Genomic DNA, 17594 nt, shown 5'->3' on the forward strand with positions numbered 1-17594 from the left:
TACCCGGTATACGTTTATGAAGCCGGCGGCCAGAATCCCGACAGCCGGCTGCTAGACTACTTAATCCCAGCGAGGGTTAAATGACAGGCTTCTAAATCTAGACGCCTGTCATTTTACCGAAGCCGGGAGACCGGCGCCCGGCATCCTGATCGAAGGGATGCCGGACTCCGGGCGCATATAGCCGCGCGGGTGGGGGAGGGTTAGGTTTAGGGCTCCCGGGGGGGACTTAGGGTTAGGCACCCCCCCGGGAGGTTAGGGTTAGGCTAGAGGGAGGGAGGGTTGAGGGAGGGTTAAGGTTACGCACCCCCGGGGGGGGTTAGGGTTAGGCACCCCCCCCCGGGGGGGTGTAAGGTTTAGGCGGCGGGGAAGGGGGGGTTAGGTTTAGGCACTTAGAGGGGGATTAGGGTTATACCCAGGTACCTCACACCAGCACATTTCATAGACCCAGCCACAGCGACATGCAGATTGCACGGCCACATTGGGCATCGCCACCCAAATGGAGACCTTGGTGAGTAATAGTACCCAAGTATAAGCCTTGCCCAGCCAGCCTCATAGGCATGGGTAATGTGACATGGGTGATGCACGAAGAGGATCATGGGTAATATGGCATGGGTAGTGCACAGAGAGGATCATGGGTAATGTGACATGGGTGGTGCACAGAGAGGATCATGGGTAATGTGACATGGGTAGTGCACAGAAAGGATCATGGGTAATATGACATGGGTAGTGCACAGAGAGGATCAAGGGTAATGTGACATGAGTGATGCACAAAGTGACATGGGTGATGCACATGGAGGATCATGGGTAGTGCACAGAGAGGATCATGGGTAAGTGACATGGGTAGTGAACAGAGAGGATCATGGGTAATGTGACAGATGGTGCACATGGAGGATCATGGATAATGTGACATGGGTAGTGCACATTGAGGATCATGGGAAATGTGACATAGATGGTGCACATGGAGGATCATGGGTAATGTGACATGGGTAGTGCACAGAGAGGATCATGGGTAAGGTCACACTATACAAATAGAATAGTTACAAGCATCTACCATTATTGCGTTGCAGCTAATGCACACATCAGCACAGTTATATCTGGCAGAGCTGTGCTCATCCTCTATCAGTGTACATAGGACTACACGTGTGTATATACGTCATTAGCTCCCACAGTGCAGGCTCTGGGCCATCTGTGATTATTGCAGTTACCTTCAATTCCTCATGTTGTTTATCCATTTGTTTTATTGGGGAGACATTCATAACTTTTATTTATGATTATATGGACAAGTATAATGCATTAATATGTACTCTAGCTATATACAGTGTTACTATGTAGTATACAGTACACCTGGCATCTGCTCCTCTGTTTGCCTTTTCTTTTATTAATAGACTATTAAATGTAATTGAGGCTTATTTGTATTTCTGACAGCGGTACTGTGATTATTCACATAATGTCACACGGGGTCTAATCCAATTGATGAGAGATTCAATCACCATGGTGTTGATGTCCTTAGTACTGATGTATGAGATACACCAGAGAGTGGGGGGAGGAGACTGGTCAGGTCTCTGGGCTGGTAACACACAATGACATGATGTGAGGGGGAGAGCAGGAGTATAATAGGGGCTGATGGCTTCTGACGTATGAGAAACACCAGAGAGTGTGGGGAGGAGACTGGCCAGATCTCTGGGCTGGTAACACACAATGACATGATGTGAGGGGGAGAGCAGGAGTATAATAGGGGCTGATGGCTCCTGACGTATGAGAAACACCAGAGAGTGTGGGGAGGAGACTGGTCAGAACTCTGGGCTGGTAACACACAGTGACATGATGTGAGGGGGAGAGCAGGAGTCTAATAGGGGCTGATGGCTCCTGATGTATGAGATACACCAGAGAGTGTGGGGAGGAGACTGGTCAGATCTCTGTGCTGGTAACACACAGTGACATGATGTGAGGGGGAGAGCAGGAGTATAATAGGGGCTGATGGCTCCTGATGTATGAGATATACCAGAGAGTGTGGGGAGGAGACTGGTCAGATCTCTGGGCTGGTAACACACAGTGACATGATGTGAGGAGGAGAGCAGGAGTATAATAGGGGCTGATGGCTCCTGAGGTATGAGCTACACCAGAGAGTGTGGGGAGGAGACTGGTCAGATCTCTGGGCTGGTAACACACAGTGACATGATATGAGGGGGAGAGCAGGAGTATAATAGGGGCTGATGGCTCCTGATGTATGAGATACACCAGAGAGTGTGGGGAGGACAGGTCAGATCTCTGGGTTGGTAACACACAGTGACATGATGTGAGGGGGAGAGCAGGAGTATAATAGAGGCTGATGGCTCCTGACTTCCCCACTGGGCAAATACATTTCCCTCATTAGTCTGTACTGACAGAGGAGGGTGTAGGATAAGAGATTCTGTAGTGACTGAGGAAGGAGAATATGTGACACTATTCTGTAATACGTGATTATTACTCACCAATGTTGATATCTGTAGGGATTTCCTCCTCCTTACACTGCTGATCAACCCTCACATAAGTCTGTTCTTCTCCCTCTATATCTTCTGCCTTCATATCAGTCACATACGTCTCTTCTTCTCCCTCTATATCTTCTGCCTTCATATCAGTCACATACGTCTCTTCTTCTCCCTCTATATCTTCTGTCTTCATATCAGTCACATACGTCTCTTCTCCCTCTATATCTTCTGCCTTCATATCAGTCACATACGTCTCTTCTCCCTCTATATCTTTCACCATAACATCAGTCAGATCTTTACCCTAAATAACCCCAACAAAAAATAGCAGTTTAATAATGTCCAACTTTATTATTTGAGACTAAACAGTATAATATCAGTGTATAGGACATATACAGCTTCTTTACAGATCATACAGTGACAGTCACTTTGGGATTTGGTGAGACCGTAAATCCCAACTACCTGATCCTCCTGTGGGGTCCTGTGATTCTCCTCTCCAGTTATCACCCAGACACATCCCCTGGTGTTACTGTATAATGTACCATTCCAAACAGTCACCTCTCCAGTCATCACCCAGACACATCCCCTGGTGTTACTGTATAATGTCCCATTCCCAGCAGTCACCTCTCCAGTCATCACCCAGACACATCCCCTGGTGTTACTGTATAATGTCCCATTCCCAACAGTCACCTCTCCAGTCATCACCCAGACACATCCCCTGGTGTTACTGTATAATGTCCCATATCCAGCAGTCACCTCTCCAGTCATCACCCAGACACATCCCCTGGTGGTACTGTATAATGTCCCATTCCCAGCAGTCACCTCTCCAGTCATCACCCAGACACATCCCCTGGTGTTACTGTATAATGTTCCATTCCCAGCAGTCACCTCTCCAGTCATCACATAGACACATCAGCTGGTGTTACTGTATAATGTCCCATTCCCAGCAGTCACCTCTCCAGTCATCACCCAGACACATCCCCTGGTGTTACTGTATAATGTTCCATTCCCAGCAGTCACCTCTCCAATCATCACATAGACACATCCCCTGGTGTTATTGTATAATGTCCCATTCCCAGCATTCACCTCTCCAGTCATCACATAGACACATCCCCTGGTGGTACTGTATAATGTCCCATTCCCAGCAGTCACCTCTCCAGTCATCACCCAGACACATCCCCTGGTGTTACTGTATAATGTCCCATTCCCAGCAGTCACCTCTCCAGTCACCACCCAGACACATCCCCTGGTGTTACTGTATAATGTCCCATTCCCAGCAGTCACCTCTCCAGTCATCACCCAGACACATCCCCTGGTGTTACTGTATAATGTCCCATTCCCAGCAGTCACCTCTCCAGTCATCACCCAGACACATCCCCTGGTGTTACTGTATAATGTCCCATTCCCAGCAGTCACCACTCCAGTCATCACCCAGACACATCCCCTGGTGTTACTGTATAATGTCCCATTCCCAGCAGTCACCTCTCCAGTCATCACCCAGACACATCCCCTGGTGTTACTCTATAATGTCCCATTCCCAGCAGTCACCACTCCAGTCATCACCCAGACACATCCCCTGGTGTTACTGTATAATGTCCCATTCCCAGCAGTCACCTCTCCAGTCATCACCCAGACACATCCCCTGGTGTTACTGTATAATGTCCCATATCCAGCAGTCACCTCTCCAGTCATCACCCAGACACATCCCCTGGTGGTACTGTATAATGTCCCATTCCCAGCAGTCACCTCTCCAGTCATCACCCAGACACATCCCCTGGTGTTACTGTATAATGTTCCATTCCCAGCAGTCACCTCTCCAGTCATCACATAGACACATCAGCTGGTGTTACTGTATAATGTCCCATTCCCAGCAGTCACCTCTCCAGTCATCACCCAGACACATCCCCTGGTGTTACTGTATAATGTTCCATTCCCAGCAGTCACCTCTCCAATCATCACATAGACACATCCCCTGGTGTTATTGTATAATGTCCCATTCCCAGCATTCACCTCTCCAGTCATCACATAGACACATCCCCTGGTGGTACTGTATAATGTCCCATTCCCAGCAGTCACCTCTCCAGTCATCACCCAGACACATCCCCTGGTGTTACTGTATAATGTCCCATTCCCAGCAGTCACCTCTCCAGTCACCACCCAGACACATCCCCTGGTGTTACTGTATAATGTCCCATTCCCAGCAGTCACCTCTCCAGTCATCACCCAGACACATCCCCTGGTGTTACTGTATAATGTCCCATTCCCAGCAGTCACCTCTCCAGTCATCACCCAGACACATCCCCTGGTGTTACTGTATAATGTCCCATTCCCAGCAGTCACCTCTCCAGTCACCACCCAGACACATCCCCTGGTGTTACTGTATAATGTCCCATTCCCAGCAGTCACCTCTCCATTCATCACCCAGACACATCCCCTGGTGTTACTGTATAATGTCCCATTCCCAGCAGTCACCTCTCCATTCATCACCCAGACACATCCCCTGGTGTTACTGTATAATGTCCCATTCCCAGCAGTCACCTCTCCAGTCATCACCCAGACACATCCCCTGGTGTTACTGTATAATTTCCCATTCCCAGCAGTCACCACTCCAGTCATCACCCAGACACATCCCCTGGTGTTACTGTATAATGTCCCATTCCCAGCAGTCACCTCTCCATTCATCAGGGTCTCGCGCATGCGCACGACGGAGCCACCTCCGTCGTGCGCAATGCGCACTTGGCCAACATCGACCCGCTTGCGAGCGCTCAGCGCTCGCGAGCGGGTCTGAATTAGGCCCACTGTTTCCAAGGGAATGTACAAAATTCTCTAGTTCAATCTCTCGCTCAGGATTACAATACAGGAAAGCAAAGGATTTGTGATCTCTAAATAACATCTGACTGCCAAGTTCTACTTTATCATCTCCAAGTCGTCTGCAAAGGACTTTATGGCCTTGTGAAACTATCCCTTTTTTTTTTTTTTAATCAAACAGTGACACTAGACAAATACTAGGGAAATAAGGTCCTGATTCAGAGCCGGACGCTCTAACCAGAGCGCTCGCTCTGAGTCAGGGCCCTCCTCCATGAAAATGGAGCGTCCTCCTGGACGCTCGTATAGCTGTGGGTGACCACCCACAGCTATAGCGAGCGTCCATGATAATGGTCGCGATGGTCAAAGACCTTCGCGACCATCGGGCTTGCGACGAGACCCTGCGGTAGGGTCTCGCTCCCGCAAGCCTAGGAGTGATTTTGGCTCTATCAGAGCCAAAGTCACTCCCACCGACATCATTACTGATGTCAGTGGGGCCGGACTCAGACGGTAGGTGTTCCCATTGGAACGCCTCCGTCTGGCCGCCACGCCCCCGGCACGCCCACCAAAGGGGGCGTGCTGTCAGTCACCATCGACAGCACGCCCCCTTTGGTGCGAGACCCCGAGCGACGTATTTCTCGTCGCTCGCCGGGTCTCGCGCATGCGCACGACGGAGCTCCCTCCGTCGTGCGCGTGCGCAGTCTAACAACATCGACCCGCTAGCGAGCGAACTTTGCTTGCGAGCGGGTCTGAATGACCCCCTAAGAGTGAACCTACTAGTGGATATCACTACAAGTGTATTGTATCAAAATAGACAGTTGTAGAGAGTTGTTGGTATTGACATCTTATTCTTGTAATGATTTTACTTCTGTGTGATGTTTCATAATATGTATATACACTGTTATCTTTAAACGTATAAAGGAAAAGAATATATATTGTCTGTGTATAGTTACTTACCTGTCTTTCCTGAAGTACTGCGGTATCTGAGACAAGCCCTGGAAGTAAAAAACCCAGGAGGATCGTGAGTTATTAATAAAAGTATATATTATCTGAATACACTACACTAATGACTTCAGTTTTCCCAGGTAGATTCACAATAACCAGAACATACTTGGGTGGAGGCACTGATTAGGCACAAGGTCATAACAGTAACAGGTGTGAAAGGGATCAGTGCTTAGTGACCTCAGATAGGTAAAAATGGGGTTACACAGTGATAGAAAAAAACAAATCCCTTTTAGCATTATAATATATCCCAGCTCCTATAAGTACTGTGGGAGAAGTACTAGTATATGAGATTGTCTCCCTGCAGCTCATATACAGGGAATCGGTATGCAATACCCGGCAGCGCCTAGCCGACAAAAGCAGAGTTCCCGGCAGCGGAAGCCCGACAGCGCTGGAAATCCCGATCGTCGCTAAGGTAAGTATAAACTAACCTAACCCCCTAACCCTCCTTAGGGGTGCCTAACCCTAACCTCCCCGCCAAGTGCCTAACCCTAATCCCCTCTCTAAGTGCCTAACCCTAACCCCCCTTCCCCGCTGCCTAAAGCTAAGTCCCCCAGGGGAGTGCCAAACCCTAAGTCCCCCCCAGGGGTGCCTAACCCTCCCTCCCTCTAGCCTAACCCTAACCCTCCCGGGGGGGGCCTATCCCTAAGTCCCCCCCGGGTGCCCTAAACCTAACCCTCCCCCCCCCCCCCGGCGGCAGTCCGCTCGCGGCACCTGGCGTCCCTTCGATCGGGATGCCGGGCGCCTGTCTCCCGGCGTCGGGGAAATGACAGGCGTCTAGATATAAATGCCCGGCATTTCACCCTCGCCGGGATATGACAGTCGGAAAGCCAGCTACCGCTATTAAGGCAGACGGTTTCCCGATTGTATACCATTTACAGATGTGCTGATGAGAAAACTAAGGCATCAATACTATAACTGAAAGCAGCTCACCTGCTCCCCAGTCATGTCCCTGTATTATTACTAGATATATGTGATGTCACTGTGACACTCCCAGATCCCCTCACCTCCCCAGTCATGTCCCTGTATTATTACTATAGATATAAGTGATGTCACTGTGACACTCCCAGATCCCCTCACCTCCCCAGTCATGTCCCTGTATTATTACTATAGATATAAGTGATGTCACTGTGACACTCCCAGATCCCCTCACCTTCCCAGTCATGTCCCTGTATTATTACTATAGATATAAGTGATGTCACTGTGACACTCCCAGATCCCCTCCCCAGTCATGTCCCTTTATTATTACTATAGATATAAGTGATGTCACTGTGACACTCCCAGATCCCCTCACCTCCCCAATAATGTCCCTGTATTATTACTATAGCTATATGTGATGTCACTGTGACACTCCCAGACCCCCTCACCTCCCCAGTCATGTCCCTGTATTATTACTATAGATATAAGTGATGAAACTGTGACACTCCCAGATCCCCTCACCTCCCCAGTCATGTCCTTGTATTATTACTATAGATATAAGTGGTCACTGTGACACCCCCAGATCCCCTCCCCAGTCATGTCCCTGTATTACTACTATAGATATAAGTGATGTCACTGTGACACTCCCAGATCCCCTCACCTCCCCAGTCATGTCCCTGTATAGATATAAGTGATGTCACTGTGACACCCCCAGATCCCCTCACCTCCCCAGTCATGTCCCTGTATTACTACTATAGATATAAGTGATGTCACTGTGACACTCCCAGATCCCCTCACCTCCCCAGTCATGTCCCTGTATTATTACTATAGATATAAGTGATGTCACTGTGACACTCCCAGATCCCCTCACCTCCCCAGTCATGTCCCTGTATTATTACTACAGATATAAGTGATGTCACTGTGACACTCCCAGATCCCCTCACCTCCCCAGTCATGTCCCTGTATTATTACTAGAGATATAAGTGATGTCACTGTGACACTCCCAGATCCCCTCACCTCCCCAGTCACGTCCCTGTATTATTACTAGAGATATAAGTGATGTCACTGTGACACTCCCAGATCCCCTCACCTCCCCAGTCACGTCCCTGTATTATTACTAGAGATATAAGTGATGTCACTGTGACACTCCCAGATCCCCTCACCTCCCCAGTCACGTCCCTGTATTATTACTATAGCTATATGTGATGTCACTGTGACACTCCCAGACCCCCTCACCTCCCCAGTCATGTCCCTGTATTATTACTATAGATATAAGTGATGTCACTGTGACACTCCCAGATCCCCTCACCTCCCCAGTCATGTCCCTCTATTATTACTATAGATATAAGTGATGTCACTGTGACACTCCCAGATCCCCTCTCCTCCCCAATAATGTCCCTGTATTATTACTATAGCTATATGTGATGTCACTGTGACACTCCCAGACCCCCTCACCTCCCCAGTCATGTCCCTGTATTATAACTATAGCTATAAGTGATGTCACTGTGACACTCCCAGACCCCCTCACCTCCCCAGTCATGTCCCTGTATTATTACTATAGATATAAGTGATGAAACTGTGACACTCCCAGATCCCCTCACCTCCCCAGTCATGTCCTTGTATTATTACTATAGATATAAGTGATATCACTGTGACACCCCCAGATCCCCTCACCTCCCCAGTCATGTCCCTGTATTACTACTAAAGATATAAGTGATGTCGCAGTGACACTCCCAGATCCACTCACCTCCCCAGTCACGTCCCTGTATTACTACTATAGATATAAGTGATGTCACTGTGACACTCCCAGATCCCCTCACCTCCCCAGTCATGTCCCTGTATTATTACTACAGATATAAGTGATGTCACTGTGACACTCCCAGATCCCCTCACCTCCCCAGTCACGTCCCTGTATTATTACTATAGATATAAGTGATGTCACTGTGACACTCCCAGATCCCCTCACCTCCCCAGTCATGTCCCTGTATTATTGCTATATATATAAGTGATGTCACTGTGACACTCCCAGATCCTCTCACCTCCCCAGTCATGTCCCTGTATTATTACTAGATATATGTGATGTCACTGTGACACTCCCAGATCCCCTCACCTCCCCAGTCATGTCCCTGTATTATTACTATAGATATAAGTGATGTCACTGTGACACTCCCAGATCCCCTCACCTCCCCAGTCATGTCCCTTTATTATTACTATAGATATAAGTGATGTCACTGTGACACTCCCAGATCCCCTCACCTCCCCAATAATGTCCCTGTATTATTACTATAGCTATATGTGATGTCACTGTGACACTCCCAGACCCCCTCACCTCCCCAGTCATGTCCTTGTATTATTACTGTAGATATAAGTGGTCACTGTGACACCCCCAGATCCCCTCACCTCCCCAGTCATGTCCCTGTATTACTACTATAGATATAAGTGATGTCACTGTGACACTCCCAGATCCCCTCACCTCCCCAGTCATGTCCCTGTATTATTACTATAGATATAAGTGATGTCACTGTGACATCCCCAGATCCCCTCACCTCCCCAGTCATGTCCCTGTATTACTACTATAGATATAAGTGATGTCACTGTGACACTCCCAGATCCCCTCACCTCCCCAGTCATGTCCCTGTATTATTACTACAGATATAAGTGATGTCACTGTGACACTCCCAGATCCCCTCACCTCCCCAGTCATGTCCCTGTATTATTACTACAGATATAAGTGATGTCACTGTGACACTCCCAGATCCCCTCACCTCCCCAGTCATGTCCCTGTATTATTACTAGAGATATAAGTGATGTCACTGTGACACTCCCAGATCCCCTCACCTCCCCAGTCACGTCCCTGTATTATTACTAGAGATATAAGTGATGTCACTGTGACACTCCCAGATCCCCTCACCTCCCCAGTCACGTCCCTGTATTATTACTATAGCTATATGTGATGTCACTGTGACACTCCCAGACCCCCTCACCTCCCCAGTCACGTCCCTGTATTATTACTATAGATATAAGTGATGTCACTGTGACACTCCCAGATCCCCTCTCCTCCCCAATAATGTCCCTGTATTATTACTATAGCTATATGTGATGTCACTGTGACACTCCCAGACCCCCTCACCTCCCCAGTCATGTCCCTGTATTATAACTATAGCTATAAGTGATGTCACTGTGACACTCCCAGACCCCCTCACCTCCCCAGTCATGTCCCTGTATTATTACTATAGATATAAGTGATGTCACTGTGACACTCCCAGATCCCCTCTCCTCCCCAATAATGTCCCTGTATTATTACTATAGCTATATGTGATGTCACTGTGACACTCCCAGACCCCCTCACCTCCCCAGTCATGTCCCTGTATTATAACTATAGCTATAAGTGATGTCACTGTGACACTCCCAGACCCCCTCACCTCCCCAGTCATGTCCCTGTATTATTACTATAGATATAAGTGATGAAACTGTGACACTCCCAGATCCCCTCACCTCCCCAGTCATGTCCTTGTATTATTACTATAGATATAAGTGATATCACTGTGACACCCCCAGATCCCCTCACCTCCCCAGTCATGTCCCTGTATTACTACTAAAGATATAAGTGATGTCGCAGTGACACTCCCAGATCCACTCACCTCCCCAGTCACGTCCCTGTATTACTACTATAGATATAAGTGATGTCACTGTGACACTCCCAGATCCCCTCACCTCCCCAGTCATGTCCCTGTATTATTACTACAGATATAAGTGATGTCACTGTGACACTCCCAGATCCCCTCACCTCCCCAGTCACGTCCCTGTATTATTACTATAGATATAAGTGATGTCACTGTGACACTCCCAGATCCCCTCACCTCCCCAGTCATGTCCCTGTATTATTGCTATATATATAAGTGATGTCACTGTGACACTCCCAGATCCTCTCACCTCCCCTGTCATGTCCCTGTATTACTATAGATATAAGTGATGTCACTGTGACACTCCCAGATTCCCTCACCTCCCCAGTCATGTCCCTGTATTATTACTAGATATGTGATGTCACTGTGACACTCCCAGATCCCCTCAACTCCCCAGTCATGTCTCTGTATTATTACTATAGATATAAGTGATGTCACTGTGACACTCCCAGATCCCCTCACCTCCCCAGTCATGTCCCTGTATTATTGCTATAGATATTAATGATGTCACTGTGACACTCCCAGATCCCCTCACCTCCCCAGTCACGTCCCTGTATTATTACTATAGATATAAGTGATGTCACTGTGACACTCCCAGATCCCCTCACCTCCCCAGTCATGTCCCTGTATTATTGCTATATATATAAGTGATGTCACTGTGACACTCCCAGATCCTCTCACCTCCCCAGTCATGTCCCTGTATTATTACTAGATATATGTGATGTCACTGTGACACTCCCAGATCCCCTCACCTCCCCAGTCATGTCCCTGTATTATTACTATAGATATAAGTGATGTCACTGTGACACTCCCAGATCCCCTCACCTCCCCAGTCATGTCCCTTTATTATTACTATAGATATAAGTGATGTCACTGTGACACTCCCAGATCCCCTCACCTCCCCAATAATGTCCCTGTATTATTACTATAGCTATATGTGATGTCACTGTGACACTCCCAGACCCCCTCACCTCCCCAGTCATGTCCCTGTATTATTACTATAGATATAAGTGATGAAACTGTGACACTCCCAGATCCCCTCACCTCCCCAGTCATGTCCTTGTATTATTACTATAGATATAAGTGGTCACTGTGACACCCCCAGATCCCCTCACCTCCCCAGTCATGTCCCTGTATTACTACTATAGATATAAGTGATGTCACTGTGACACTCCCAGATCCCCTCACCTCCCCAGTCATGTCCCTGTATTATTACTATAGATATAAGCGATGTCACTGTGACACCCCCAGATCCCCTCACCTCCCCAGTCATGTCCCTGTATTACTACTATAGATATAAGTGATGTCACTGTGACACTCCCAGATCCCCTCACCTCCCCAGTCATGTCCCTGTATTATTACTACAGATATAAGTGATGTCACTGTGACACTCCCAGATCCCCTCACCTCCCCAGTCATGTCCCTGTATTATTACTACAGATATAAGTGATGTCACTGTGACACTCCCAGATCCCCTCACCTCCCCAGTCATGTCCCTGTATTATTACTAGAGATATAAGTGATGTCACTGTGACACTCCCAGATCCCCTCACCTCCCCAGTCACGTCCCTGTATTATTACTAGAGATATAAGTGATGTCACTGTGACACTCCCAGATCCCCTCACCTCCCCAGTCACGTCCCTGTATTATTACTATAGCTATATGTGATGTCACTGTGACACTCCCAGACCCCCTCACCTCCCCAGTCACGTCCCTGTATTATTACTATAGATATAAGTGATGTCACTGTGACACTCCCAGATCCCCTCACCTCCCCAGTCATGTCCCTCTATTATTACTATAGATATAAGTGATGTCACTGTGACACTCCCAGATCCCCTCTCCTCCCCAATAATGTCCCTGTATTATTACTATAGCTATATGTGATGTCACTGTGACACTCCCAGACCCCCTCACCTCCCCAGTCATGTCCCTGTATTATAACTATAGCTATAAGTGATGTCACTGTGACACTCCCAGACCCCCTCACCTCCCCAGTCATGTCCCTGTATTATTACTATAGATATAAGTGATGAAACTGTGACACTCCCAGATCCCCTCACCTCCCCAGTCATGTCCTTGTATTATTACTATAGATATAAGTGATATCACTGTGACACCCCCAGATCCCCTCACCTCCCCAGTCATGTCCCTGTATTACTACTAAAGATATAAGTGATGTCGCAGTGACACTCCCAGATCCACTCACCTCCCCAGTCACGTCCCTGTATTACTACTATAGATATAAGTGATGTCACTGTGACACTCCCAGATCCCCTCACCTCCCCAGTCATGTCCCTGTATTATTACTACAGATATAAGTGATGTCACTGTGACACTCCCAGATCCCCTCACCTCCCCAGTCACGTCCCTGTATTATTACTATAGATATAAGTGATGTCACTGTGACACTCCCAGATCCCCTCACCTCCCCAGTCATGTCCCTGTATTACTATAGATATAAGTGATGTCACTGTGACACTCCCAGATTCCCTCACCTCCCCAGTCATGTCCCTGTATTATTACTAGATATGTGATGTCACTGTGACACTCCCAGATCCCCTCAACTCCCCAGTCATGTCTCTGTATTATTACTATAGATATAAGTGATGTCACTGTGACACTCCCAGATCCCCTCACCTCCCCAGTCATGTCCCTGTATTATTGCTATAGATATTAATGATGTCACTGTGACACTCCCAGATCCCCTCACCTCCCCAGTCATGTCCCTGTATTATTACCATAGATATAAGTGATGTCACTGTGACACTCCCAGATCCCCTCACCTCCCCAGTCATGTCCCTGTATTATTACTATAGATATAAGTGATGTCACTGTGACACTCCCAGATCCTCTGACATCCCCTGTCATGTCCCTATATTACTATAGATATAAGTGATGTCACTGTGACACTCCCAGATTCCCTCACCTCCCCAGTCATGTCCCTGTATTATTACTACAGATATAAGTGATGTCGCAGTGACACTCCCAGATCCCCTCACCTCCCCAGTCATGTCCCTGTATTATTACTATAGATATGTGATGTCACTGTGACACTCCCAGATCCCCTCACCTCCCCAGTCATGTCTCTGTATTATTACTATAGATATAAGTGATGTCACTGTGACACTCCCAGATCCCCTCACCTCCCCAGTCATGTCCCTGTATTATTACTATAGCTATAAGTGATGTCACTGTGACACTCCCAGACCCCCTCACCTCCCCAGTCATGTCCCTGTATTATTACTATAGATATAAGTGATGTCACTGTGACACTCCAAGATCCCCTCACCTCCCCAGTCATGTCCCTGTATTATTACTATAGATATAAGTGATGTCACTGTGACACTCCCAGATCCCCTCACCTCCCCAGTCATGTCCCTTTATTATTACTATAGATATAAGTGATGTCACTGTGACACTCCCAGATCCCCTCACCTCCCCAATAATGTCCCTGTATTAAACTATAGCTATAAGTGATGTCACTGTGACACTCCCAGATCCCCAGTCATGTCCTTGTATTATTACTATAGATATAAGTGATATCACTGTGACACCCCCAGATCCCCTCACCTCCCCAGTCATGTCCCTGTATTACTAATAAAGATATAAGTGATGTCGCAGTGACACTCCCAGATCCACTCACCTCCCCAGTCACGTCCCTGTATTACTACTATAGATATAAGTGATGTCACTGTGACACTCCCAGATCCCCTCACCTCCCCAGTCATGTCCCTGTATTATTACTACAGATATAAGTGATGTCACTGTGACACTCCCAGATCCCCTCACCTCCCCAGTCACGTCCCTGTATTATTACTATAGATATAAGTGATGTCACTGTGACACTCCCAGATCCCCTCACCTCCCCAGTCATGTCCCTGTATTATTGCTATATATATAAGTGATGTCACTGTGACACTCCCAGATCCTCTCACCTCCCCTGTCATGTCCCTGTATTACTATAGATATAAGTGATGTCACTGTGACACTCCCAGATTCCCTCACCTCCCCAGTCATGTCCCTGTATTATTACTAGATATGTGATGTCACTGTGACACTCCCAGATCCCCTCAACTCCCCAGTCATGTCTCTGTATTATTACTATAGATATAAGTGATGTCACTGTGACACTCCCAGATCCCCTCACCTCCCCAGTCATGTCCCTGTATTATTGCTATAGATATTAATGATGTCACTGTGCCACTCCCAGATCCCCTCACCTCCCCAGTCATGTCCCTGTATTATTACCATAGATATAAGTGATGTCACTGTGACACTCCCAGATCCCCTCACCTCCCCAGTCATGTCCCTGTATTATTACTATAGATATAAGTGATGTCACTGTGACACTCCCAGATCCTCTGACATCCCCTGTCATGTCCCTATATTACTATAGATATAAGTGATGTCACTGTGACACTCCCAGATTCCCTCACCTCCCCAGTCATGTCCCTGTATTATTACTACAGATATAAGTGATGTCGCAGTGACACTCCCAGATCCCCTCACCTCCCCAGTCATGTCCCTGTATTATTACTATAGATATGTGATGTCACTGTGACACTCCCAGATCCCCTCACCTCCCCAGTCATGTCTCTGTATTATTACTATAGATATAAGTGATGTCACTGTGACACTCCCAGATCCCCTCACCTCCCCAGTCATGTCCCTGTATTATTACTATAGCTATAAGTGATGTCACTGTGACACTCCCAGACCCCCTCACCTCCCCAGTCATGTCCCTGTATTATTACTATAGATATAAGTGATGTCACTGTGACACTCCAAGATCCCCTCACCTCCCCAGTCATGTCCTTGTATTATTACTATAGATATAAGTGATGTCACTGTGACACCCCCAGATCCCCTCACCTCCCCAGTCATGTCCCTGTATTACTACTAAAGATATAAGTGATGTCACTGTGACACTCCCAGATCCCCTCACCTCCCCAGTCATGTCCCTCTATTATTACTATAGATATAAGTGATGTCACTGTGACACTCCCAGATCCCCTCTCCTCCCCAATAATGTCCCTGTATTATTACTATAGCTATATGTGATGTCACTGTGACACTCCCAGACCCCCTCACCTCCCCAGTCATGTCCCTGTATTATAACTATAGCTATAAGTGATGTCACTGTGACACTCCCAGACCCCCTCACCTCCCCAGTCATGTCCCTGTATTATTACTATAGATATAAGTGATGAAACTGTGACACTCCCAGATCCCCTCACCTCCCCAGTCATGTCCTTGTATTATTACTATAGATATAAGTGATATCACTGTGACACCCCCAGATCCCCTCACCTCCCCAGTCATGTCCCTGTATTACTACTAAAGATATAAGTGATGTCGCAGTGACACTCCCAGATCCACTCACCTCACCAGTCACGTCCCTGTATTACTACTATAGATATAAGTGATGTCACTGTGACACTCCCAGATCCCCTCACCTCCCCAGTCATGTCCCTGTATTATTACTACAGATATAAGTGATGTCACTGTGACACTCCCAGATCCCCTCACCTCCCCAGTCACGTCCCTGTATTATTACTATAGATATAAGTGATGTCACTGTGACACTCCCAGATCCCCTCACCTCCCCAGTCATGTCCCTGTATTATTACTATATATATAAGTGATGTCACTGTGACACTCCCAGATCCTCTCACCTCCCCTGTCATGTCCCTGTATTACTATAGATATAAGTGATGTCACTGTGACACTCCCAGATTCCCTCACCTCCCCAGTCATGTCCCTGTATTATTACTAGATATGTGATGTCACTGTGACACTCCCAGATCCCCTCAACTCCCCAGTCATGTCTCTGTATTATTACTATAGATATAAGTGATGTCACTGTGACACTCCCAGATCCCCTCACCTCCCCAGTCATGTCCCTGTATTATTGCTATAGATATTAATGATGTCACTGTGACACTCCCAGATCCCCTCACCTCCCCAGTCATGTCCCTGTATTATTACTATAGATATAAGTGATGTCACTGTGACACTCCCAGATCCCCTCACCTCCCCAGTCATGTCCCTGTATTATTACTATAGATATAAGTGATGTCACTGTGACACTCCCAGATCCTCTGACATCCCCTGTCATGTCCCTATATTACTATAGATATGTGATGTCACTGTGACACTCCCAGACCCCCTCACCTCCCCAGTCATGTCCCTGTATTATTACTATAGATATAAGTGATGAAACTGTGACACTCCCAGATCCCCTCACCTCCCCAGTCATGTCCTTGTATTATTACTATAGATATAAGTGATATCACTGTGACACCCCCAGATCCCCTCACCTCCCCAGTCATGTCCCTGTATTACTACTAAAGATATAAGTGATGTCGCAGTGACACTCCCAGATCCACTCACCTCACCAGTCACGTCCCTGTATTACTACTATAGATATAAGTGATGTCACTGTGACACTCCCAGATCCCCTCACCTCCCCAGTCATGTCCCTGTATTATTACTACAGATATAAGTGATGTCACTGTGACACTCCCAGATCCCCTCACCTCCCCAGTCACGTCCCTGTATTATTACTATAGATATAAGTGATGTCACTGTGACACTCCCAGATCCCCTCACCTCCCCAGTCATGTCCCTGTATTATTACTATATATATAAGTGATGTCACTGTGACACTCCCAGATCCTCTCACCTCCCCTGTCATGTCCCTGTATTACTATAGAT

The 17594-nt window shown here is 47.4% G+C and overlaps 2 protein-coding genes across 2 annotated transcripts in view; one reads left to right on the top strand and one right to left on the bottom strand.

Moving 5' to 3' along the window:
- Positions 1-17594, top strand: part of LOC148435681 (uncharacterized) — a gene marked incomplete at its 5' end in the record, with an annotated part of 206932 nt that overhangs the window by 67142 nt on the left and 122196 nt on the right.
- The window catches only part of LOC148435682 (uncharacterized), a 91230-nt gene that overhangs the window by 41020 nt on the left and 32616 nt on the right, over positions 1-17594 (bottom strand). Inside the window, exons 2-3 of the mRNA XM_088465648.1 lie at positions 6228-6265; positions 2472-2769 (exon numbers count right to left, since the gene is read on the bottom strand). Coding sequence (XP_088321774.1) covers positions 2472-2748 — 277 coding nt within the window. The 5' untranslated portion in view covers positions 2749-2769; positions 6228-6265. The remainder of the gene's footprint in view (positions 1-2471; positions 2770-6227; positions 6266-17594) is intronic.

The sequence above is a fragment of the Taudactylus pleione genome, unplaced genomic scaffold, assembly GCF_031769625.1.
Source record: "Taudactylus pleione unplaced genomic scaffold, aTauple2 ptg002080l, whole genome shotgun sequence".
In the NCBI taxonomy this organism is placed as follows: domain Eukaryota; kingdom Metazoa; phylum Chordata; class Amphibia; order Anura; family Myobatrachidae; genus Taudactylus; species Taudactylus pleione.